This window comes from Girardinichthys multiradiatus, chromosome 20 (assembly GCF_021462225.1).
Source record: "Girardinichthys multiradiatus isolate DD_20200921_A chromosome 20, DD_fGirMul_XY1, whole genome shotgun sequence".
In the NCBI taxonomy this organism is placed as follows: domain Eukaryota; kingdom Metazoa; phylum Chordata; class Actinopteri; order Cyprinodontiformes; family Goodeidae; genus Girardinichthys; species Girardinichthys multiradiatus.
The window spans coordinates 50,803,510-50,829,874 of record NC_061812.1 but is presented as its reverse complement, the minus strand read 5'-3'; the positions used below and the strand labels follow the sequence as shown (position 1 = coordinate 50,829,874).

At 40.0% G+C, this 26,365-nt stretch overlaps 1 protein-coding gene across 1 annotated transcript in view; it reads left to right on the top strand.

Moving 5' to 3' along the window:
• The window catches only part of epha8 (eph receptor A8), a 342,530-nt gene that overhangs the window by 161,846 nt on the left and 154,319 nt on the right, over positions 1 to 26,365 (top strand). The window contains exons 4-6 of the mRNA XM_047347467.1: positions 1,758 to 1,901; positions 4,112 to 4,261; positions 21,471 to 21,786. Of these exons, the coding sequence (XP_047203423.1) occupies positions 1,758 to 1,901; positions 4,112 to 4,261; positions 21,471 to 21,786 (610 nt within the window). The remainder of the gene's footprint in view (positions 1 to 1,757; positions 1,902 to 4,111; positions 4,262 to 21,470; positions 21,787 to 26,365) is intronic.

Genomic DNA, 26,365 nt, shown 5'->3' with positions numbered 1-26,365 from the left:
GGACGGGTCCGATGAGGTGCAGTCATTTGTGTACAGAGAGAAGAGGAGTGGGGATAGAACACACCCCTGGGGGGCACCAGTACTTATTGATCTGGATCGGGAGAAGATGCTCCCCAGTCTCACCTGCTGCTGTCGGTCCATCAGGAAGCTGTTGATCCACTGACAGGTGGAGGCTGGGACGTTGAGCTGTGTGAGCTTCTGGTGGAGGATGTCTGGTATGAACATAAAGGGTTAGGGTTAGGTTTGTGTGCAGTCTTGAGTGGCTTAAGTTCCAGGTGGTTCTGACCACACCACCTTACCAGCCGATCCACCTCCTGTCTTGTATGCAGACCCATCGCTGTCCTGGATCAGTCCAACTACAGTGGTTTCATCTGCAAACTTCAGGAGTTTTGCAGATGAGTCTGTTGGGGTGCAGTGATTTGTGTAGAGGGAGAAGAGGAATGGGAAGAGAACACACCCCTGGGGTGCACCGGTGCAGATGGTTCTTGTGCGGAAGACGATGCTGCCCATCCTCTCCAGTCCTTCTGGTAGCTGGTGATCCCTGGTGACAGCATGATATGCATCCTTTAAAAGTTGTGTTGCAGTGGTCTAGTGTTTTTATACCTGGTGGGACACTTAACCTGCTGTCTGTATTTGGGAAATTTATTGGAGAGATTTGCAATGTTAAAATCCCCAAGAACAATGATGAGCGAGTATAAATGTTTATTCTCCATGTCTGTTATCAGCTCAGCCAGTTGTTTTTCAGCCTGTGAAGTGGAGCTTTGAGGTGGTATGTAACCACCAACCAGTACAAACGAAGTGAACTCCAGCGGGCGGCAGATCCACCATTTATGGCCCACCATTGATGTAACCTTTAAGTTAAAAATGTGATAAAAAAAAATAGCATGCTGAATAAAAATAATTTTCAGTGCAGGACATAAACTAAACAAATTCCTTTTGAAAGAAAGATACATTTTTCTGTGTGTACAACATGTCCCAAAAAAATTGTAGTTTTGTATCATTAAATGTTACACTCTTTAAAACAAATTGATATGGGATAGAAGGAGAACTTTGAAGTGGGGTTCTGTTAAATATTTTTATGTAGCTAATATCTGATCTGCAGTTTGTAACTCATTTTAGTAATGAGGTCAGCATTTTTAGTTGAAAATCTTTTTTAATACTTTAGTGATCTGTGAAACATGCTGAGACTGCAACATGTAAAGAGTTTCTGCCTAATAGAAAAGGAATGCGGCATGAAAATCAATAAAATAGTGTTCATTCAAAGCTCTATATTATTTTATATAAGACATTTACTTTTAATTGCCTTGCTTTACATGTTTCATTCTTAATGTGGTTTTCACAGAGGAAACCTATTGGTGGCATGATGCCTTCTACTACTATTTCTTGTGTAAAATGTTCATCCAATGTAAATGTAACAATGGTTTAAACACAAAAAAGAAAAAAAAAAGGTGTTTCCATGTGATGTTTTGGGATTGGAGTTGTAAGATGGAAGATAGGACCTTGACCCCTCTCAGAAAAGGCATGGGTTTCAATCTCCAGGGTCTATCTAATCTGAATTGGTACCAAGTGAAGATACCAAGAGAGTTACCTAGAACAGGTAAGATATTACCTGCCTATAGGTTTTTAACAGAATGCCACTTCAAAAATCCTGAACCATCCCTCAAATAGTTACCTATACTGTAAATTGTTTTCTTTTGTTTTTCAACAAAGATTCTGTCTTTGGTAGTGATTTAACAATAGCATATACTCTAAATTAGGTCTGTAATGTGATGAGCCCAAGTCAGAACAACTGGTTAAGGTCTGGCTGGATCCCTCGAGAAGGTGCCAGGAGGATCTACATTGAGGTCAAGTTCACCCTGAGAGACTGCAACAGCATGCCTGGAGTTCTAGGTACCTGCAAGGTAATGTTAGGTCAGAATGAGTACAGAGGGTGGAAAATGAGACTTATCTTTTTATGATCTCTCAAGAGTGTTTTTTAAAATTAGAATATTATGTAAGGGTTCAAGGTGTGGACTCTGGCTCATTGACTGCTGAATAGGATTTAGCTCCCTTGTCACTTTTAATATGGTAAAGTGGGTAAAGAAAACAGAAGAATGAGTGAATAATAAATAAATGTAGCTGATAAATGTCTCTTTATATAATCCGGATTCATTCTGTTGACATGCTAACATTTCTGGGCGCATATTCACAAAGAATTCTGAGACTAAATGTAGCTCCTAGTAATGTCATTCTAGGAAAAATCCCAGAATTTCGTGAATTCTAAGATTTGTTTTTAGCCATTCCCCTTGGTAAGATAAAAATTATTCACAAAGCACCTCAAGCCTAAAGATAGCTCCTAAGGTGAACAGATGTTAAAGAGTAGTGAGGAGGACTTTTAGTGATTCTTAAAGTGTCTTAAGAAAAGAAGATGGTGGAAAGACAGAGAGAAAGGAGAGATATCATCTGTACAATGAACAGCGAATGAATAAAACGCTACCAGCTCGATCACGCAGGGATCTACCCCTAAACAGTTGAATAAATGAGCACATAAACTTCTATAACAATCACATAATTATTAATATAGAGATAAGATAAACTTCATCATCTCCCTTGGAAGATATTAAATAGTTTCAGCGGCAGGACAGATTAAAGGTCTAGTAAGTTAATATTAGGAAGGATAAATAAATAATAGAAACACTAATAAATAACCATGAATAAAATACATTGATCTGCTCAGGAATGCTTGTTTGATCTCACCGTGATCCCAGGACCAAATCTACCTTTTAACACTCCTCTCTTCTCCTCCACCAGCAGGCTCTGCTCCTCTGTTCAGTTCGGTTTTCTCCACCTTTTTGTCTCTGTTTTGTTTTGGTCGTTTTACCAAACTAAACCTCGTTATACAAGAAGGAGATCACTGTAAAATGCTGACAGGTGAGATTTATATATCAAATAGAAGATGTAGGATAATAAGCAAATCAAAACAATGATGAGCATGTGAATAGTGTTCAAGTTGATGGTGTGTGACAATTAATTTAATTTAGCTAAGTTTTATTATAATGATTTACACAGTTCACAATTCAGTCTAAATTCTATCATTGGTTAATTTCTCTCCATCGATTACTAAGAGCGAGTTTACTTTTTTTTTTGGGGGGGGGTTAACAACCAATCACAGCTCTTAGAAGACAGCATCACACCTAGCAATGGGGTCAACCGTACCTTCTCACTAAGATGGGAATACCGGCCCATATGTGCATGCTCATGTTTCATCAAGCTATGCCAGCTGAAATTTCAACAAGTATTATCTTCTAATAACTCTAATAACTCTGAAAATATAAATATGTGTTGCAGCTCCAAGCCCAAAGTGTGACTACTTTTTAAGCCCTCAAAAATAGACCAGGTAGACCTTAAGTAAAACTGAAAATTTGCAAATTGCTTTAATTCAAACTCCCCATTTTATAGTTGTACAGTTTACATTGGTTATATACACAGTGTTTTTCACCAATCCTTGGCTCTCCAGTAACCTTATTAGGTCCAGTTTGAATTGGATTCTTGTGTAATTTGCAAAAAAAAAAAAACAACAGATGCTGTGCTTCTTTTTTTATATGTTTGTATTGTCCAACAGTAACAAGTTTAGACAAGTGGTACGTTTTGAAGATAAACTTAAGGAAAATAAATGTCAATAAGAAATGTCACTTAAATCAACATCAGCTGAAGCAGATGAATGTCCTTTTGGCATAATAACCATCAGCATTAATTAATTTACAGCATCAGCTCATGACTATTTTCCAAACTGTGTAAACAAAAAGGCGAGCGCAGACACAGGCCTGCCAGCCTTCTAGTGTGTCCCAGATGCAGAGGTGTGTTTTTCATCAGCTGTGAATATTTATACAGATATATGTTTGTTCACTGGCAGCTTGCACAGTAAGCACTGCTTCTAATAAATCCTGGTTTATTCCTGGCTGAGGGCATTTTTTGTAGAGTTGGTGAGTTATCCCTGTGCATGTGTATTTTCCTCTTGGTAACCAGTCTTCCCCCAAAGGTCAAATAATGTTTAAACTGATAAACTTTGTTGTTTTTTTGCAAATATTCACTAATTTTGAATTTGATGCTTCTTACTTTGCTTGTTCTGCAGGAAACTTTCAACCTGTACTACTATGAGTCTGACAGAGCCGTGGGTTCAGCCATACGGGAGAACCAGTTCATTAAGATTGACACCATTGCTGCAGATGAGAGCTTCACGGGGGTGGATCTGGGAGTCCGCAGACTTAAGCTCAACACTGAGGTATGAACTACTTACCTAAAGAACAATATGACAACAAGATTCTAAGTGTAGTCCAGGCTCTATAAAATGATTTCACACTTTTGGAAATTTATTCTTATACCCCTGTCACACTATTGATTGATTGATTGAAACTTTATGAATCCTCAAAGGGGAAATTCGTTCCCCTTCCGACAGTTCGACAGCCTCAGGCAGAAAAAAAGTGTTTTAGCGCTCCTTAACACATCTGGGCTGCAGAAATCTTTGGCTGTGAGTACTCCTTAGGCCATCTATTGTGCTGTAAAGAGGTTGAGAGACATTGTGGATAATGGCTCTGATCTTCCCCAACATTCTGTCTCTCACCACCTTATCCAATGGAGCCAGCGTGGTCGCAACAATGGGCTCAGCCTTTTTAAGAGATTATTTATTCTTTTTGAGTCCTTCGTGTTTATTCCGGCACCCCAGCACACTACAGAAGAATATTGCACTAGCCACAGAGGATTGATAAAACATCTGGAACATCCTACTACATATATTAAAGGACCTGAGCTTGTGGAGGAAATAGAGTTTACTCATACCCTTTTTGTACAGTACCTCAATGTCCGTGGTCCACTGCAGCTTACAGTCAAGGGTAACACTGAGATACTTGTATGATGTTACTTACTCCACATCTTCCCCTATGATGGAGCACCAATATCTTTTTTTGATTAAAGTTGATCACCACTTCCTTGGTCTTATATATATTTATCTGTAATTGGTTCTAACCTCACAAAGTTGTCCACCAGCTTCCTGTACTCATCCTCCCGTCCCCTCTCTACAAACTTTGCAGATGACACAACCTGGAACAGTATTTAAAGTCTGCAGTTTAGGTGGAGAAGAGGAAAGAAGACAGCACTGTTCCCTGGGGGGCCTTGACAATGCATGTCAGGCAATCTGACACACACCTCTGCAACTTTACAAACTGTGGTCTTTCCGTCAGATAATCAGTGATCCACATTATGAGTGACGCAATCACATCCATTTTCTTCAGTTTTTCCCTTAGGTTGAATGGCATTGAAGGCGTGAGAAAAGTCAAAGAAAAGGATGCGGACAATAGTATCAGGTCTGTCCAGGGAGGAATAAACCCTGTGGAGCAGGTATATAATTCAATGCTCCACTCCTACATGGGGCTGGTAGAAAAACTGCAGAGGGTCCTGGGCTGCACACGCCTGTGTCCTCAGGTGCACCAGAACCAGCCTCTAGATGACCTTTATAATCTGGTAGGTCAGAGCTATGGTTCTATAGTCATGCAGTGCTTTAGGACGTACTTTCTTTGGAACTGGGACCAGACATGATGTTTTCATTAGCTCTGGAACTATTTGTTGCTTCAGGCTCACATCAAAGAGGTACCCCACTGAACTGACCCGCGCAAGCCTTCAGAACCCTTGGGCTGATACTGTCAGAACTAGGAGATTTCCCACGATTAAACTCATTTGCCCATCTCAAGGTCCCCCTCAACAGAGTCACAAGCTTTCACTTTTAGTCCTGTGATATCTCTCATCCCTGCAAAGTCGTCCCTTCCTTGTTATTATTGAGTTTATCTCCAGCTTCCTCTTGTAGATGTTTGTTTTCCTACAATTTCTTTTTCAGTAGTTTGTGTACGATGTGTTCTGTATGAATATGTGTTTTTGTGTAGAACAGATCTATAGTCTTAATTCATTAAAAGTGGGGAGTTTTAAATAGGGAGGCATGATTGAAGTCACCAGTAATAAAAATAAATGCTTCTGGGTGTTTTTTGAGGAGGTCAGCTATGACAGAATGAATGATGTCACATGCAGCGTCAGGTTTTCCGGAAGTAGGAATGTGAGCATTGATGGCAATAACATTTGTAAATTCCCTTGGAAGATAGTAAGGGTGCTTTCCGATGGCAATAAGGCATATCCACATCATTTGATGTGGATATGCCCTGGGAAACACATGAAGCTACACTCCTTGTCTTCACTATGTGACCTGGTAAGTGCTTCTGGCTGTTCCATTTTGTTAACCAGAGTATGCAATTTTCAGAAAATGAATGCCGGAATGAAGGGCTTGAATCTCCATTGTTTTAGACGTTGCTTAACACCAGCCCGACAGCCTCTTCATCTTTTGCTACACAGCTTCGGTGGTATGTCAAACTTTTCTCCATGCAGGAGGTCCGCATGCCTTACTGCTATCAGCTGATTTGTGAGTACACAATGCTGACAGAGGAGCAGATGGGATGGCTAATCAAGATAAAAAGTCCCAGTAAAAGTTAATAATTATAAACACCAACCCAGCTAGTCATCATCATAGCTCCAGGAGCTGTGCATCCAAGTTCATCCAATCAGTTTAGACCAAATAATCCAACGAGACAAGGGTATGCGGCGCTGCAGGTGTAGAGGTTCAGCTCGTGACACATGTACAGAGGCTTCAGTCCTCGATGCGGCTGTCCTGGGTTCGAGTCCTGGTGACATTTGTCGAATGTCTTCCCCCTCTCTTTTTCTGCCTCCATTTCCTGTCTGCCTACTTTTAATAAAAATATTGTAAAATAAAGGCCACTAATGCTGTGAAACAAGGACAAGGTTATATTGATATTGCATATCTACTTTTTGTTTCAATAGCACAAGAAGAGACAATGCTAAATAAGAGTTTAGGATCAACTTGCTATGCATTCAACACTGTAAAAGACACAATTTAATGACCAGATAACCTAACCAGCCATGGATTTTTTTGACAATTTTGTAGCATGCTTTCAAATGCTATATATATATACTGCAAATGATAACCACTGCTACAGTATTTACACAACTGCTACTCAAATATTGCAGCATTAAGCCAGTAATAACATCTCAAGTAACAATATCATTGTGCTTTTTCTGTGCTTATCGCGATTCACTCATCCAGAATGCTTGTAATTTGGTTAATAATTATTTTATTTCAGTACTTATAGAGTACTAATAATTCATCTTCAGATGGCCAATAGATCCCTAAATATGAACAAAATATCTAAACAAATAGGTGACTACACCCTTGATCCCACTACACATGCACTGTTAAAAGCATTGAAATTGCATCAAAGAAACATACGTTCTTCTGTGACATGATGAGACACAATAATGTATTTTATTTTCACATGTTTAGACTCACATACATTTGTTTTTAAATTAGCTAACATACAGATAGAAAGCATCATCTCAATGTAGGCAGGCTCGTCAGTAGCAAGGTGGCCCCACGGTCCAAAAAACTAATGTGATGTGATTTTGTATGTGACCTAAACACAACACCAATGGAGGACCTGCTGCTCAGTCTGTGGTTGTTGTCAGACTCATAGTTAAAGATGAGCCAGAGAATGCTGCGGGCAGCAAAACGAAGCACTGTGGATAAGTACAGCAGAGTGAGGGAAGCCTTGGAGCAGTGTCAAACTGAAAGGTACAAGCAGGAGAATGTGTGAGGGTAAGCTAACGGTACCATATGCTAGTTTGCATAATAAGTCCAGTGTACAACAATTAAAGGTTGAAGATATTAGTCGTTATAATATGCTGTGACTAGCGACAGCGCCCCCTACCCAATCAGTGACTGACAGTCTTCTGACGTTGCGTTTTCAGCACGGGTTGGCTCGCTTGGAACCGCATCAAGCCAGGTACTAAAAATAATAACAGTACAACGTAACGGTTAATTAAAGGCCTGAAAAGCGAGTTAAGCTGTACCAAACCGTGCTGAGTAGGGACTGGAAAGAGGAATTAGTTGAATTATTACAATGAGGGGACTTTTGATTTATGGCAAACATCTTTTGTTGTCTTTGTAATTTACCATGTAAACATGACAAATATAACAATTGTAATATGCACACATTTGTTTTTCTTACGTTTCTTTTATTAAAATAAGAATCCAAATTGATTATCTCAAGCCTCATGTATTGGGCTGTTTCTCTGTTCCTTAAAGTTCTGGTATTACCCTTGAGCTTTTAAAAACACATCAGACTTACTGTGGCACCAAGCGATGTTTCTTCATCCATAACAAACACTCGCATACGCAGTGTAAATAGTTTATTGTTATTCAGTCTCACATAGCTGTCAGAATTTCTCACTTAAAAGTGGATTAATTCACCCCCAAAAACAGGTCCCAACAAATGTCCCATTTATTCCTGTTAAAGTAAGATTTCTGGTGGAAGTACAGACTAATGCTTCTGTGGCTGAGCACTTTCAGTCTGATTTGTTGACAGCAAAAATAAAATCACCAACCTTATCTTGCAAAGCTGATTTTCTGCACACACTCATACAAGAGAAAAGTAATTCCATTTGAAATGAGTTGATTTTAGTGTACATGATAGACCATCTCCTAAAATGCTTTTGAAACATGTCAAGGAATGCACCATACTTACAGAGAATGAGCAAATTGAATATTTTACTTGTTGAACAGAATCTCAATCTCAAAGTAAAGTGCAGCTCACTGCATCTGAATATAAAGGAAAAATAATTGCACTGTTGAAATTGCATTAAAGGGATTCTCTCCAGAGTACCCCGATGCACGGGGAGAACATGCAAACTCCATGCAGAAAGACCGCTGGCCAGTAGTCGAACCCTGGTCCTTAATGCTGCAAGGTCAGCACTGCATCACCAACCATGCCACCATGCAGCCCCGCAAACACATTCATACACTGATGAACAGATACGGCTACTTGGGGTTGCATGAATAAGGGCACATCAAAATGTGGCCTAGTATAAAGCTGCAATTGAACCCACAAAGTTCTCATAAAAAGACAGCTTCTAACCTTATACAGGTCCTTCTCAAAATATTAGCATATTGTGATAAAGTTCATTATTTTCCATAATGTCATGAGGAAATTTTAACATTCATATATTTTAGATTCATTGCACACTAACTGAAATATTTCAGGTCTTTTATTGTCTTAATACGGATGATTTTGGCATACAGCTCATGAAAACCCAAAATTCCTATCTCACAAAATTAGCATATCATTAAAAGGGTCTCTAAACAAGCTATGAACCTAATCATCTGAATCTACGAGTTAACTCTAAAGACCTGCAAAAGATTCCTGAGGCCTTTAAAACTCCCAGCCTGGTTCATCACTCAAAACCCCAATCATGGGTAAGACTGCTGACCTGACTGCTGTCCAGAAGGCCACTATTGACACCCTCAAGCAAGAGGGTAAGACACAGAAAGAAATTTCTGAACGAATAGGCTGTTCCCAGAGTGCTGTATCAAGGCACCTCAGTGGGAAGTCTGTGGGAAGGAAAAAGTGTGGCAGAAAACGCTGCACAACGAGAAGAGGTGACCGGACCCTGAGGAAGATTGTGGAGAAGGGCCGATTCCAGACCTTGGGGGACCTGCGGAAGACTGAGTCTGGAGTAGAAACATCCAGAGCCCCTGTGCACAGGCGTGTGCAGAAAATGGGCTACAGGTGCTGCATTCCCCAGGTCAAGCCACTTTTGAACCAGAAACAGCGGCAGAATCGCCTGACCTGGGCTACAGAGAAGCAGCACTGGACTGTTGCTCAGTGGTCCAAAGTACTTTTTTCGGATGAAAGCAAATTCTGCATGTCATTCGGAAATCAAGGTGCCAGAGTCTGGAGGAAGACTGGGGAGATTGAAATGCCAAAATGCCAGAAGTCCAGTGTCAAGTACCCACAGTCAGTGATGGTCTGGGGTGCCGTGTCAGCTGCTGGTGTTGGTCCACTGTGTTTTATCAAGGGCAGGGTCAATGCAGCTAGCTATCAGGAGATTTTGGAGCACTTCATGCTTCCATCTGCTGAAAAGCTTTATGGAGATGAAGATTTCATTTTTCAGCACGACCTGGCACCTGCTCACAGTGCCAAAACCACTGGTAAATGGTTTACTGACCATGGTATCACTGTGCTCAATTGGCCTGCCAACTCTCCTGACCTGAACCCCATAGAGAATCTGTGGGATATTGTGAAGAGAACATTGAGAGACTCAAGACCCAACACTCTGGATGAGCTAAAGGCCGCTATCAAAGCATCCTGGGCCTCCATAAGACCTCAGCAGTGCCACAGGCTGATTGCCTCCATGCCACGCCGCATTGAAGCAGTCATTTCTGCAAAAGGATTACCGACCAAGTATTGAGTGCTTAACTGTACATGATTATTTGAAGGTTGACGTTTTTTGTATTAAAAACACTTTTTTTTATTGGTCGGATGAAATATGCTAATTTTGTGAGATAGGAATTTTGGGTTTTCATGAGCTGTATGCCAAAATCATCCGTATTAAGACAATAAAAGACCTGAAATATTTCAGTTAGTGTGCAATGAATCTAAAATATATGAATGTTAAATGTTCATCATGACATTATGGAAAATAATGAACTTTATCACAATATGCTAATATTTTGAGAAGTACCTGTAGTGCCACAGTCACCTTCCAAGTATGTCAACTGTAAACCACTATGACATAATCTTTCTCCTTAACTGACAGGCCTGGCAAGGAAAAAGGTAGCAAAGACATGTTGGTTTACCATTTAAACTAAGAAACTAATTGAACAGCAAAAACATGTCGGCATTTCTTTTACAGAAATTACAAATCAGGGAACAAATGTCAGTGGTTCCCTTTGAAGGGATTAAATAGTAGTTCAGTATTGAAAAATTTGGCTGAATCTGTGTAAAGGCCACCCATAGCATCTTTTCTGTCTTTTGAATCAAAAGTATATAAAAAATTTAGAACAAAACCTGAGACAGATACTTTTTTATGTTTACATCAAGATTTAAAACCTTTTGATGGAAATTACAGCAGACTTAGGTAAAGAGATATTATTTTAGTAGTAGTACTATCATGCAATATCTTCCTTGATGCTTTTGGAATTGGCTCTGACAGACTGGTTATCAATCTCTCGACCAAATCCTGACTGAAGACTTCCGGTGATGCCCTGTTCTGAGACACATGACCAGAGTTGAGGCTTCCCTTGAATTCGGTGGCGTTTTGCTGTTTGTAAAATTATATATGACATTTTAATTGAAACAGGGTGAACCCAAGTTCTCCAAGACAGACATGAGCATAGTCAGAGATACAAGAAATGCAAGGAATAAACACAAATCGCATGAAGAAATGAAAGGGAAAAAAGAGCATCTTCCCAGAACAAGGCGAGTGGAAAGTTGGAAGTAATGAACATGGAGGAGATTATCCGGGAGTTAAGAGTTCAGGAAGGAAAACAAGGGGTCCTTTGCAGACACAAAGGCTCATTATCTAGACTGGGAGTGTCACTCGCGAATTTAAAGATGGAGAAATTTGGGAAGAGAACCAAGGAGGCAGACAGCACAGGCCAGTGGCATGAAAGAATGCTGCAGCACCTGTTGAAACGCCAAGTGGCTCTGTCTAATCTATGTGATGATATGTAGAACCCAGTGGCGATTGCTTTAAGACTGCAAGGGAAACTCAGCTTCCCCTAAAATGTCTAAAAATAAGTGATCAAATACACATTGTTGTGTGTTCATGTCATTGACTAAATATGGGCTTCAACGCGCTCAACTTTTGTTCAGAATCAGCTTCTTTTCACTGGTAACGATACGGCTTTCCTCTCACTCATTCCTGCAGCTTCACAGTGCTTTAAACAGTGAGTTCAATAGCGAAGCAAAAATGCTGGGCTTTGTCCAGCCCATCAGACGCTCAGCGTCTCTGGGGGTCTATAGGGCAGTGGTTTAGCCTCGGCTGGCCCGGACGCTCGGCTTCTGCATGCTGATTGGATGATTCAGCTGATTGGCTGAATCCCTTTTTGATTGAACGCGAAATGAGCGAGTCAGCGATTTTGAAATTGAGCTTCCCCTCCTTGAAAGACCAGCATCTGCCACTGGTAGAACCGAATGTGCCACACAATGTAAAAATTTATCAAGTACCTGAAGACGGTGAGAAAAATGACATGGTTGGTTTTGTGTAAAGGTTAATTGAGACCACACTACAACTCCTGCTTTGAGTAAATGTACAGATTGAGAGAGCACAGAGATTGCTGGGACTGAAGCCTGCTGTGACTGGGTTTCTAGACTACACAGTGAAGGAGGCAGTGTTGTGGCAAGCCTGGGTCCAAAGACAAGTAATGTGTCAAGGAGAGGTGATTTATTTTGACCAAGATTATTCTCCAGATGTGCAGAGGAAGAGAGCCCGGGCCTGCGGAGTAAGTAGGCAACTGAAGGAGAAGGGGTTCCTGACCAGGTGTCACTTTTCAGTGCAACTGAGAGTCAACTTGGAGTCAGGAGTGAAAACCTTTCATACGCTGATGGAAGCTGCGCCAACTCTGACTTGGGGTCACAGTGCAGGTGAGCGAGAGAGTGAAGCTCTCTAGGGAGACATGGCGAGGCTGGGGCGGTGGGAGGAGAGGAAGAACAGACACGTCGCTGTCTGTCGTGGGCCTGCAGGCAGTTTTGTGGGATTAAAATAAGTGTTGTGCCCAGGTTACTGAAAATTACAGGAATGTAAGTAAGACATTAGGGGAGTTCTCTCCATTTTAATTTCCATGTTGAAACTCAAGGCAGGATCAATACCTCACCAGGGATCAATTCGTTTTCTTTGGTTTATGGTTGGACTGGCACTCGGGGCAAGTCGCAACCCTCTCCCCGCATTACACCAGGAGCTGGACATATTTCTGCACTCAACTAGCTTTTTGGAAGTCACGTGTACTTATTTTATTTTTGCTGTTCTTTGTGTTAAGAGTTCCTATATCCTTGACATGTTGATTAGGTCCACACATGGAGTTTGTGTAAATATTATGGTAAGGTCAACTTCCTTAAGCAAAGGTGACAGTGGGGAGGGTAAAATTGATAAGAAGAATGTTAATTTATGTCTGATCTAGGGGTGGTTAGTTATAATGTGAAAGGAATAAATAATACTATAAAAAGAAAAACGATTTTATCTCTTTTGAAGAAACTTAATAGGGTCAATAGGTTTGTTACAGGAAACTCACTTAAGTGATATAGAACACAAGAAAGTAAGAAGAGATTGGGTCGCACATACAGTATATTCTATGCAGTTAGTCCAAATAGCAGAAAAAGGGGAGTAGCCGTTTTAATCAGTCAGTCCACTAGTTTTGCACTTCAGAGAGAAGTAAAGGATAAATCGGGTAGATACACGTGGACAAAATTGTTAGTACCCCTCGGTTAATGAAAGAAAAACCCACAATGGTCACAGAAATAACTTGAATCTGACAAAGGTAATAATGAATAAAAATTCTATGAAAATGAACAAATGAAAGTCAGACATTACTTTTCAAACATGCTTCAACAGAATTATTTAAAAAAATAAACTCATGAAACAGGCCAGGACAAAAATGATGGTACCCCTTGAAAATAATGTGACCAAAGGGACATGTTGAATCAAGGTGTGTACATTATTAGCATCACAGGTGTCTACATTATTGTAATCAATCAGTAGGCCTATATATAGGGCTACAGGAAGTCACTGTGCTGTTTGGTGACATGGTGTGTACCACACTCAACATGGACCAGAGGAAGCGAAGGAAAGAGTTGCCTCAGGAGATTAGAAAGAAAATTATATACAAGCATGTTAAAGGTAAAGGTTATAAGACCATCTCCAAACATCTTCATGTTCCTGTGACTACAAGTGGACATATTATTCAGAAATTTAAGATCCATGGGACTGTAGCCAACCTCCCTGGACGTGGCCGCAGGAGGAAAATTTATGACAAAACAAAGAGACGGATAATAAGAACGGTAACAAAAGACCCCAGGAAATCTTCTAAAGAGATTAAAGGTAAACTTCAAGCTCAAGGAACATCAGTGTCAGATCGCACCATCTGACCTTGTTTGAGGCAAAGTGGACTTAATGGGAGACGACCAAGGAGACCATTATTGAAAACAAATCATAAAAAAGCCAGGCTGGAATTTGCCAGATTGCATGTTGACTAGCCACAAAGCTTCTGGGAGAATGTCCTATGGACAGATGAGACAAAAATTGAACTTTTTGGCAAGGCACATCAGGTCTATGTTCACAGACGGAGAAATGAAGCATATGAAGAAAAGAACACTGTCCCTACTGTGAAACATGGAGGAGGCTCTGTTATGTTCTGGAGCTGCTTTCTGCATCTGGTACAGGGTGTCTTGAATCTGTACAGGGTATAATGAAATCTCAAGACTATCAAGGGATTCTAGAGAGAAATATGCTGCCCAGTGTCAGAAAGCTTGGTCTCAGTCGCAGGTCATGGGTCTTGCAACAGGATAATGACCCAAAACACACAGCTAAAAAGAGGAAAACATTGGACTATTCTGAAGTTGCCTTCTATGAGCCCTGACCTAAATCCTATTGAGCATCTTTGGAAGGAGCTGGAACATGCCTACTGGAAAAGGCACCCTTCAAACCTGAGACATGTTGGAATTATATTATTGATTGATTATTGATTAATTCATCTTTATCAATAATTATAATAAAAAATCATAATTTGACTAAATTAATTTCTTAACCAAAATCCTCATTTATGAATCGAGACCAGAGATGTCTTCTTGTGTTGTAATTGTGGCTCAACGCCTCTGATAATTACAACCGTTAAATACTCAGTAATAATTGATAACTATTACCTGTCAGGATTTGGAGTTCTGCTGCCTGCTGCTTACACCTTTTCGACACTAGGACCGCCAGTAGGAGTGTACCCGAGGCAACAGGTGTTGTGCATCTACTCATCAGCTGGGAAGCATATAGAGGAAGGTTACCAACACCTCGGCGCCTGAGTGTTTTTGCCTCCGTGGTGTGAATCCTACCTGATCTGTTCCAGTCCTCCATAGTGGCTAAGGCTACTTCCTGGTCTAGTCTGTGCATGGCAAGCTGAACTCCTTTCCTGACATTTATTCTCTCCCTGGCGGGTTATTCCGGAATCTCCAGTAAGATACATTTATGTTGGTTCATGTTTCTGAGTTTCAGCTATTTATCTTTTCTCTTTGTGTTTTCACAGTAAGGAAGATTAGACTCGTCGCTCCTGTTGTTCCTGATCAATCTTTCAATAAAAACTTATTCCTTTTACAAAGTTCTCTGAGAGTCTCTGCATGTGGGTTAAGTCGGCTGTAAAAATCATGACAATTACCAGAGATGTCACTGTTTAATCGACCGTTTCTGCCAAAACGTGTGGAACTTTTAACCTTATCTTGACTGACGAATCACTCTTGCACAAAATAAACACAGAACGCCTTCTGTTAACATCTATGTGAATATTTATTAAATCACAGCCCTGATACACTCACTCTTCCGATTTAATAATCTTCACCTACTCAAACATGCAAAGTTCTACACAAAAGGGGTAAAATATCTAACTGAACAAAATAAAGCAAAACAGCAGTGGGTGTGTATGGAATCAACCAGCAGTTATGGCAAAACAAATTATAAGATGACAAAGGGATGTGGTGATGAGTGGAGGGTGGAGCGCAGCTCTAACTGTAACTCAGTTATACTCAGTCATAAAACCTCCCCCAACTCTTGAGCAGAAAAAGGGTTTTAAAACTTTTGGCGGCAAGCTAGTAAGCAGTAAGGTTGAACACAAAAAAAATGGGGAATTTCACCATGAGGTTATTATAACAGTCCAGTCTCACAGCGCACCTGCGCTTGCTCTCAGGTGTTCAATAACCCCGCAAAACACACAGAAAGCTGGGGAGCTCAGCGGCCTCCAGACATCAACACGGCACATCAAAGTTTCAATAAAAAGGTTACATGCACATATCATTCAGAACACATTAGATTAAATAGCGAATCTAATCGCACTAAAACCTCCTGTACCCTGCCCAGACTTTCTAAGAAAGAAATAAAATAAAGGATGGGTTTTACTTGTCGCTGTCTCCCTTCTGAGCGGGGTTGAGAGAGAATGGGGTGGAAGTTACTGTGCGTCCACAGTTAACTTCAGACAAAGCGGTCAATCTTCGTCCTCTGGCCTCCTTGGCGAAAGGGAAAATATGATCTGACCATCAAAGTCGGCTAGGACAAAACAAGGTGGCGATTTGTCTCCTTGAAACTCTGTGTTTTTTAGTTACGTGTTAAGCTCACGTCTTCGATCGGCAAAGTGAAATTTCTGGCCTTCTTATTCCAGAAATCTCAGTTATGAATTCTTCGTTGGCCAACGAGAGAGAATAAATGAGATCCACTCGGGACTCTTCTCCAGGTGATGCTTCAGATGTTGGTAACTGTATCACGGTCTCCGGCTGAAAAGCGAATGGTCAAAATGGGCGCCTTCCTATATAGCGTCCTGTGACGTCAGACTGGGGCGCCCCGTCATATCAGTCACAATGTCCTGGATACAAAATGGCCGAAAACGCCAGGAGGCCTGGTGACGTCCCGCAACGTGCAAATGGTCCAATATTCAGCAAACAAGTGGTCCAACAGACAACTGGAGCAGTTTGCTCATGAGGAGTGGGCCAAAATACCTGCTGAGAGGTGCAGAAGTCTCATTGACAGTTATAGGAATCGTTTGATTGCAGTGATTGCCTCAAAACATTGTGCAAAAAAATATTGAGTTAAGGGTACCATAATTTTTGTCCAGGCCTGTTTCATGAGTTTATTTTTTTAAATAATTCTGTTGAAGCATATTTGAAAAGCAATGCTTGACTTTCATTTCAACTTGTAAAGACTCAAAAATTAGGAAAACACGGATGACAATTAGAAAAGTTTATTGGTAAAAGTTTATTTCTTTGGCACTCGGACCCCAGAGGAAGACCTGTACGCTGAGAATGATGTGAGCTTGGATGAACATTTTAGAATTAGAATTAGAGATGTCTTCCCCCTGGGATCCGACTGGTGGTGCAGTGGAGGCCTGAGGAGGTAAGGGAGCCTGGAGGAGTTTGGAAGCCGGATGGAGGAGATGGGGTGGAGGAGGGTCAAGGCTCGGCTGAAGATCGGGTGGTTCCATGAATGAAGGTCTTTTAAAGCGAAGTTGAAAGATGATTGGCTGGAGATGGATGAGGACTTGACTTTGATTGGTTGAAGCGGAGACAGCGGAGGCAAGTCTTCTAAGTTGAATATTTGTTTAAACTCCATTTGCTCATTTTCATAGAATTTTTATTCATTATTACCTTTGTCAGATTCAAGTTATTTCTGTGACCATTGTGGGTTTTTCTTTCATTAACCGAGGGGTACCAACAATTTTGTCCACGTGTGTATATACTCAGTATGGGAACATCGGGCACAGTAGAGTGAACTATTATGAATATTTACGTTCCCAGTGAAGATGACCCTACGTTCTTGAGACAAGTAACATCTGTATTTGCAAAGGAAGCAAGAGGTACCATAAATTTGGGAGGGGACTGAATTTGTGTTTTGAATGGGAGGAGGGACAGGTTGCCTTTTGAGTGCACCTAGCAGAAAATCCAAAGGACCAAAACACATGCTAAAAGAACTTGGGCTAGTGGGTGTTTGGAGGGTCAAGAATCCAACAACAAAGCATTTCACCTTTTTGTCTATGGTACACGGATCGTATTCTAGAATTCATTTGATTTGCATTTCAAAACAGAGCCTGCGTAAAATTAGGGAACGTGTTTTTGAACCTATTTCTTTATCTGACCATGGGCCGGTAAAGCTGAATTTAAATTGAGGCTTCCAATGGCACTTCAAATAATGTAGACTGAATATTTCATTGCTAATTGACCCAAATGTGAAAGAGCAAATAAAACAAACACTAAACAAATACTTTACAATTAATGATAATGGATCAGTATCCCCTCGATTCTTTGGGATGGGGCTAAGGAGGTGCTGAGAGGGAAATTTATTGAGATTGCTGTTAAACAAACAGAGAAGGGAAAGGGAGAGACAGCTGGAAAGCGATATAAAAAGGTTAGAGCACAAACACAAAGCGGCCAGGGATAAAAATATATTGAGGCAATTACAAGACTGCAGAGCTTCCTTGGATGAACATCTTACACAAAAAGCACTTCGATGTGCAAACCAAAGACACTATGAGATGGGAAATCAAGCAAGCCGGCTACTTGCCTTTCAACTGAGAAAAGAGCAATCAAACCGCATTATTCCTAAGATAAAGCACCCAACATCTTTAACTGAGGTCTCACGCCCAGAAGAAGTAGCTGATGCATTTAGAATTTTTTATAAAAAGCTATATGAGACACCAAAAGAAACACTAGACAAAAAGAAATTGGTATCAGTGTTTAAAGACCTTAAATTTGCTAAGCTTTCTTTGTCTGAGGTGGAAGAATTAGTAGCTCCAATTTGTGAAAGTGAGATACGAGATGTTATCAAATCATTGAAAAACAGCCAGTCACCTGGCACAGATGGTCTATCAGGTGAATTTTAAAAGGCCTTTATGGAGGAGCATGTACTAAAGCTTTGACAGGTCTTTAATTACACTTTACAGGTAAATGACCAACCGAAGAGCTGGTCAGAGGTCAGAATAACAGTTATTGAAAAGGAGGGGAAGGACCACTGGACTCTGGTGCCTACAGGCCAATCAGTCTGTTGGGAAATGATGTTAAAATTATCTGCTCCATACCGGCAACCAGGATACAGAAACTTGATTAACACTGACCAGACAGGTTTTATATTGGGTCGCCAGGGAGCAAACAATATGAGAAGAGTTTTAAATTAACAATCAGTATCAAGACATTCTGTCTGCCTTGGTCTTGATGCTAAGAGGGCATTTGATGGGGTCAATTGGTATATTTGAATAACAGTGGCTTGTAAAAGTATTCATACCCCGTGAACCTTTCCACATATTGTCACATTACAACCACAAACACAAATATATTTTATTGGAGTTTTATGTGAAAACCAGACACAAAGTGGTATACAATAGTGAAGTGGAAAGAAAATTATTCATGATTTAAAAAGAATTTACAAATAAAAAACTGAAAGGGGGCAACTAAAGAGTAAAGCATCTCAAAGTCCTGGAGCGGCCTAGCCAGTCTCCAGACCTGAACCCAATTGGAAATCTTTGGAGGGAGCTGAAAGTCCGTATTGCCCAGCGACACCCCTGAAATCTGAAGGATCTGGAGAACATCTGTATGGAGGAGTGGTGCAAAATCCCTGCTGCAGTGTGTGCAAACCTCGTCAAGAACTACAAGAAATGTGTGATATCTGTAACTGGAAACATAAAATTTTGTTTTTCTGATGTATCAAACGATAATGAGTTTAAATAGGTGCAGTTAATACAGGTAATGAGTGGAGATCAGGAGTCCTTCTTAAAGAACAACTAACAGGCCTGTGAGAGCTGGGATTATTTCAGGTTGTTTGGTGATTAAATACTTATTTCATGCAATAAAATGAAAATTACTTTACAATCACACAATGTGATTTTTGGATTTTTGTTTGAGATTTCGTCACTCACAGTTAAATAGTACCTATAATAAAAAATGTAAGACTTCTACGTGCTTTGCAAGTGGGAAACCATGCTAAATCAGAAGTATATCAAATAGCTGGTCTCCCCACTGTAAGTTATCTCCTGCGGTTGAAGGAGCATTAGACAAAATGTCCGATCAGATTTTAGAGGGATGTCCTTCGGGAGGAGTATGGAGAGGCCATCCACTCCCAGATGTGTAACTGCACAGCTGGGCTAGCAAATCAGCAACTGCACACAGTTTAAAGTAAATCAAATGGCCTCAGGCTATGAGAAAAACCAACACACCTAATGAATGTGACAATATTGTGTCTAATTTTCAGGTTTTAACTAAATTCCCCCTTAGCTTGAATTCAATTCCTTTTTTTTAAGCTGAAAGGTTATCAGTGATGACTTTGCAACTACAGTGGATTATAAAATTCATAATTAGCTAAATAATACATTGGTTACTGAAACAGTAGCCCATCGTGAAATATTTTTTTGCTTTTTAAGAAGCAAATGTCCTTTAGGTACCAATTAAGTAAAAACACTGCTGATGATTAATGGGCATGCTTGTTTCTTCTCTAAATAATGCCTTTCCTACAACACAAAATAATCAGCAAAAGCCTTAGAGAAACTTCTCTCATGTCTGACATACACTATCTTGCCAAAAGTATTTGATTGTCTACTTTTAAATGTCAATGAACTTTTGTTACATCCTATTCTTAATCCAGTTTGTTGATGGACCCATCGTTGCCAGCAATGGCAACTTTAACTTCTCTGTAAGCATCTTCCACAAGGTTTAGGAGTGTGTTCATAGTTAGTTTTTGCTGTAATTCATCCCAAAGGTGTTGAAGAAGGTCGAGGTCAGGACTCTGTGCAGGCCAGTCAGGTTTCTCCACACCAAACTTTATACACCTGCAGCTATGGAAGTGACTGGAACACCAGAATTCATTGATTTGGTGGTGGGACCTAATACTTTTGGCAATCTAGTGTATCTGGAAAAGGGTAATGAGCCCATTTCCAACCAATTTGAAGTTCATCATTTGACAGAGACAAATAATATAGAAATTTAAAAAACATTTATGACAGTCACCAGACTTTCTGAGAAGAAAATTTGAAAATGACCGAACAAGTATAGCTTGTTTAAAAGAGATGCCGGGTTCAAGCCACTTCTCTCTAAAAGCATAATAGAAGCATAACTTGGGATGAAAAATTTCATCTGAGTGACCCACAAGATTTCAGGGACTATGTCTTTTGTACAAATGAGACCAAAATAGCCGTATGGTTGCTCAATATAGCACAGCATCCTGTTTATTAAAAAAAACAAACATATTACCACAAACACCTATCAACTATCAAATGTTGTGATGAAGGGGTAATGGTATCTAATTGATGAGATGTTGGACTCTTTGGCAGGTCAGCTGTTCCTGGGAAGCTTCAACATTGTCCCATGTTTTCTTCATTTGTTTATTAGTGGTTCCTTCCAGCTCTGTCTTTCAATGGAGCCCCAAAACCTTAGAAATGCTTTTGTAACCATTTTATGACTGTCTTGAACATTGTTCCTCATCTGTTACTGAATTTCTTTAGATTATTTGTTGCTTTTTAATACCTTTTATCCCACTTCAGTTTGTCAGACAGGTGCTACATTTTGTGATTCGTATGATTTAATGATTACACAGGCCTGGGTATGGCCTGAGGTGAACTTTCCAAAAAACACAACCTTTTCACAAAGGGCCAGCTTGGTTTGGATATATTTCTCCCTCCTTAATTAATGAAATTGTTTCAAAACTGCACTTTGTATTTACTCAGGTTATCTTTGTCTGACATTAAAATTTGTTTCATAATCGGAAACATTTAAGAGAGCAAAAGCAAAAACCGAAGATGTGTATAAGATTGTAAATACTTTTTTATCTGTTGTACCTGTCAAAATTAGTATTTATAAGCCTTTCTCTGGCCACAGGTGAGAGGCGTGGGCCCGTTGAACAGACGAGGATTCTACTTGGCCTTCCAGGACATTGGCGCCTGCATCGCCCTCACCTCGGTGCGGGTGTACTACAAGCGCTGCGTCGGCATCAGCCGCAACTTGGCAGTTTTCATGGATGTGGTGACTGGTGCTGACTCGTCCTCGCTGGTGGAGGTCAGGGGTCAGTGTGTTGATCATGCCGAGGAGAGGGATACCCCTAAGATGTACTGCAGCGCAGAGGGCGAGTGGCTGGTGCCCATTGGGAAATGCGTGTGCTCAGCTGGCTTTGAAGAGCACAGAGAATCCTGTGTAGGTAAGTAAGGAGCTCATTGAATCCTGCTTTGTTTGTAGATTCGCTTGGATTTTATTTAGTCTGTGGGACAACACAGATCAGACCACCACATTCCAATGTGTAGATTCTGTTGCATTTGGTGTGTTGTGTAAAAACAAAGAAGTGCAAAGACTAGAGCAATACAGGTAATCCAGAGGCCTTGTGTGTTTGTCAGTGATGCATTAAACATGGCTGTACACTGAACAGAGCAGATGGTATAGTTCAACCAAGGCTGATCTTACACTGAACCGTTTCCAAAAGCAGTTCACCTCTCACTTAACCCACCTGCTTATTGTGAGTAATGTAAAACAATGGCTTCCCATTGTGATCTGAATTATTAGATAGATTTAGTTGTATGTAGTAAACACAACTCAACAATATACACAACAATTGTCATCTCAAGGCATTAAAAAAAAAAAAAACACGTCCAGCTCATTTCTAGTTATCCAGAAATACAATTTATATGCTTCTTTTCTATTCATACTGTCAACTCAACGTGCTTTACACTGAAACCATATAGACCCAGTTGCACTCAAAAACACGCACACATTTGTACACCAATATGCAGGACAGTAGGCATCTTGGGTTTAAGTGCCTTTCTAAGGGGCACATCGTCATGTGGCAGGGGAGGGAGCTGGATGTGGACCTACAACTTTCTAGTTGCAACTTTCTAACTACTCTTCCAAGTTGCTCAAGAAAAACAACCCTTCATATCAGTTTTCTCTCCCTGCTAGAAGACCATTAGCACTTGTTACACCAAATTGTGTTGGTACCAATACAGTACAACCACTTGCTGGCAGAAGAAGAAATATAAAATATTTTGTATTATTTCATTTTATGTACTACAACAACGAGGGGTGTAACACGATCTTGTGGAGCAACATAACAGAGATACAGTTTGGGAATTATGTTTGTATAGTATTGTATGGTACATTATAATCAAAAGTGTTACAGAAAATAGTTTTTATTTAGTTGCATACCTTTCAAAATTAGAATGGAATTTCTGAACAATTACGCAGGACCGAAACAGTGTCAGTAAAATGACTCAGGTCAGTTTATGATGCTTGTACACTTGGACCTTACTGCAGCTTTTATTGTTGACCACACTATCCTTTTATGCGAATAGAACACTGGTCTGGGATAACTGGAGCAGCATTAAAGTGGGTCCGCTCTTACTAGGATGACAGACAATTTTGTGTTAGTGTTGGTAATGTTTTATCCACTTCAGCACCCCTTACCTGTTGTTGTGATTATGAATATATTATTTAATGTTTAATATTAATACTTTAATATGTGATTAAATATTTTTCGGTCTGAATAAAATTGAAAGGGATGAGCCAAGCTCTGACATTATTGAACAGCAAAAACTCTGTACACACAGAATGAATTCACACAATTCACACAAGAATTTATTAACAAAAATAAGTCAACTCAAAGTCAAACATATTTCAATCAACAAACTCTTTACTATGCTAAAACAATCCAACAAAACTACCAAGCAGAATTAAAGAATAAGGAAGACTAATGGGCTATGTACAATATAAACAAGTTGATCAAAGATGGTTGAAAACCATCCATGACCGAAAGTGATGCAACATTACCATGCAATGTTATTTATGTTTGAGAACCAAGGATTATCTTGAAGAATCTGGAAATGAAGTTAAGTTAGTCTTGGAACTAACTTAGGCAATAATTGGCATACCTTTAGACAACCATTCATAATGCAAGATCAGATAAAATATTTTTTTAATAAAATAATATTTTAAAGAATGATTTGCTGAATAAAACCAACCTTCTGGATGACCAATTCTCAACGGTGTTTAATTAGCTGCCTTTATTTATTAAAATAATATTTAAAGAAATATTATTAAGGAAATAGTAAAATAATATTTAAGTAAATATTATTTTTGAATAAGAACCAAATCTTTCTGGAGAAATTGGGATTAATGGTGTTTACTGAGTTTTCAAGTTTAGTAAAATAATATTTAGTGAAATATTTTCTAGATTGAAAACTAACAAAACTTTTGGGTAAATTATCTTTAGTAGGCAAACACGTGTTCTTAGCTGTTAGCAGTTGAAGCTAACAAAAGAAGCTTATAGCTTATCATCAGAATCAAACACATACCTTTAAAATACCACTAATAAAACGGTTAAAATGCACAAGCGTGGACGGCGCATTATGGCTGATCTTCAGTGTTTAAAATCGCCCTTTAAATAAAGTTTGTCTTAACTTTAAATAACAAAAACACAAACACAGAACACAAACTGAGCACATGTGCTGAGCAGATAATCTGCTAACACTAAAATAGCTGAGTTTTCAACATAAACAAAACCAAATGTCATAAAATGAAAAATCTTTAGATTATTTCATTCTAAACTACTTCTCTCTGTCCAAAACACAACCTCGTACGTGAACCGTGCTGAGGAAAAGTTTTCCGAGGCGACGAAGTTAAGAAAAGCTTCCACCTGTGAACAAAGGGTTAACTGCAGCTAACCTCCATAGCTGTGGGGAGGGGCGACTCGCTTTGTCGGCTGGCCGAGTCAACTTGGAGTCAGGAGTGAAAACCTTTCATACGCTGATGGAAGCTGCGCCAACTCTGACTTGGGGTCACAGTGCAGGTGAGCGAGAGAGTGAAGCTCTCTAGGGAGACATGGCGAGGCTGGGGCGGTGGGAGGAGAGGAAGAACAGACACGTCGCTGTCTGTCGCGGGCCTGCAGGCAGTTGCTTCTGTAGACCTCAGAGAAAAAAGTCAAGCCATGCTTGTACCTTAATGACCCCCGTTCATGAATGAAGACCAGATACACAAACAGCTATTCATTCCTACTTAACTTAATGCATATGATCGCGTTATTGTATGACACTCTTGGATCCAGTTTGAAGAGTTATGTCTGTCTGCCAGCAAAGAGACACCAGTGCGCTGTGTCCCTCCATCCAGTTCCTTTGGGGACCTGCGTGGAAGAGGTCAGTTTGTTGCAAAAGCGGGGTTTTTATTTGGACAGTGACGTCACGGGAAGTCCGCCGTTACCCCGTTTCTGGCTGTGCTGGAACTAGGTTAATGCGATTTATTTTGAAAGTTCCAGAAAAGTTCTTACTGGGCTTTTCATTTTCTACCCATGGCTGTGGTCCCAACACTGTGGTGCTCGATCGTTGGGCTGCTGCTGTTTTCTTTGTACCTGCTTCCTTTGCAGTCGATTCTGAGGAAGGTTAGTCTTTATTTTCATTGTTTGTCTGCCCTTAAAACCCATTAGTAGTTCCTGCTCCATCCGCCCTCTGTTAGTGTCTTGAGGACAATAAGGCTCGCATGGCTTCAAATCTTTTAAGTTTTAATGATGATAAGACAGAAGTTGTGTCCAGCCCTAGCTCTACTGCTGGCTCCCTTCATGTGAACCTTTATGCTCTTGAGCCATACCTTTAGCATTTTGTTACAAATCTAGGTATTATTTTAGACTCTGCTTTTAAGTTCAATAAGCAGATTAACTGTGTTGTGAAGAAAAGCTTTTTCCCTTTATGGCAGATAACTAAACATAAGTTAGTGTTACCCAGACCTGACCTTGAGAAAATAGTCCATGCTTTCATTACAGCCCAACTGTTTTTTACTGTAATGCACTTTATGTTGGGTATAGTCAGGTCTCACTTTCACGTCTCCAGCTTGTCCAGAATGAAAAAGTTGTATTCCACCCTATTTCCATTTAATGAGTGGTCCAGGTGACCCTCATGGAATGTGACAGATTAAGATCCCTGTTCAGCCAAAAATAACTCTAAAAAGTCCCCTGCATACTGATATTATGTATTGGAGTTGAAAAAACCAATTTCCTTCCAGTCAATGAGCAGGTTGCAGAAAATAAAGTTAAATCATCGGTTTTCAAAGCAGTTGCAAAATGTCCCTTGGCGGGTACATGCGTACACATGGTCGGTAAAAATTTGGTTCTAGAAAAAGCTCCGTGAGATTTCAAAATCTGAAAAGGTATGGAATTGTGAAGGGGTGAATGTCAAGAAAATACTTAACTGTCTGAGCTTAGCTTCAACCCAGCCTTTTAACACCAGAAAAACTAGTTTGAACTGGCTGAACTTCTCGAGCATTCTGTTTTCTCCTTGAAAATATAATCATGTAAGCATCAGAGTTACCCCATTCACTTATCTCAAGATTTCCTCTGTGCTCTGCTCTGTGCTCTGCTCTGTGCATGAGCAGCAGTGACTGCAGAGTGCAAAAAGCCTTTGAAGCAACACATGCATTTAAAAAAGGTTTTAACCTTTCCTACAAATCAAAAAGTCTGTTTGAAGCTGTGGAACAGGATGATGTAGAAAAAAATTTTACTAAGGTAAAGAGGTTCAAGGTCCGGTCAACAGCTTTTCTGAAGTCTACAGTAAATTTTTTCTGAAGTGAGTAAATACTGACAGAACAGTTTAGTTTCTGTTTGCTTTTTTATTCTGCTTTAGTTAGTTAAAAGGAACATTTATTTATAATGTAAATAACTGTTATCCTCTCTACTTTTAAATCCAATTGATTTTGTTTTTATTTTTTTCTGTCACTGTGATTGGCCATCCTCATTTAGACTCCTA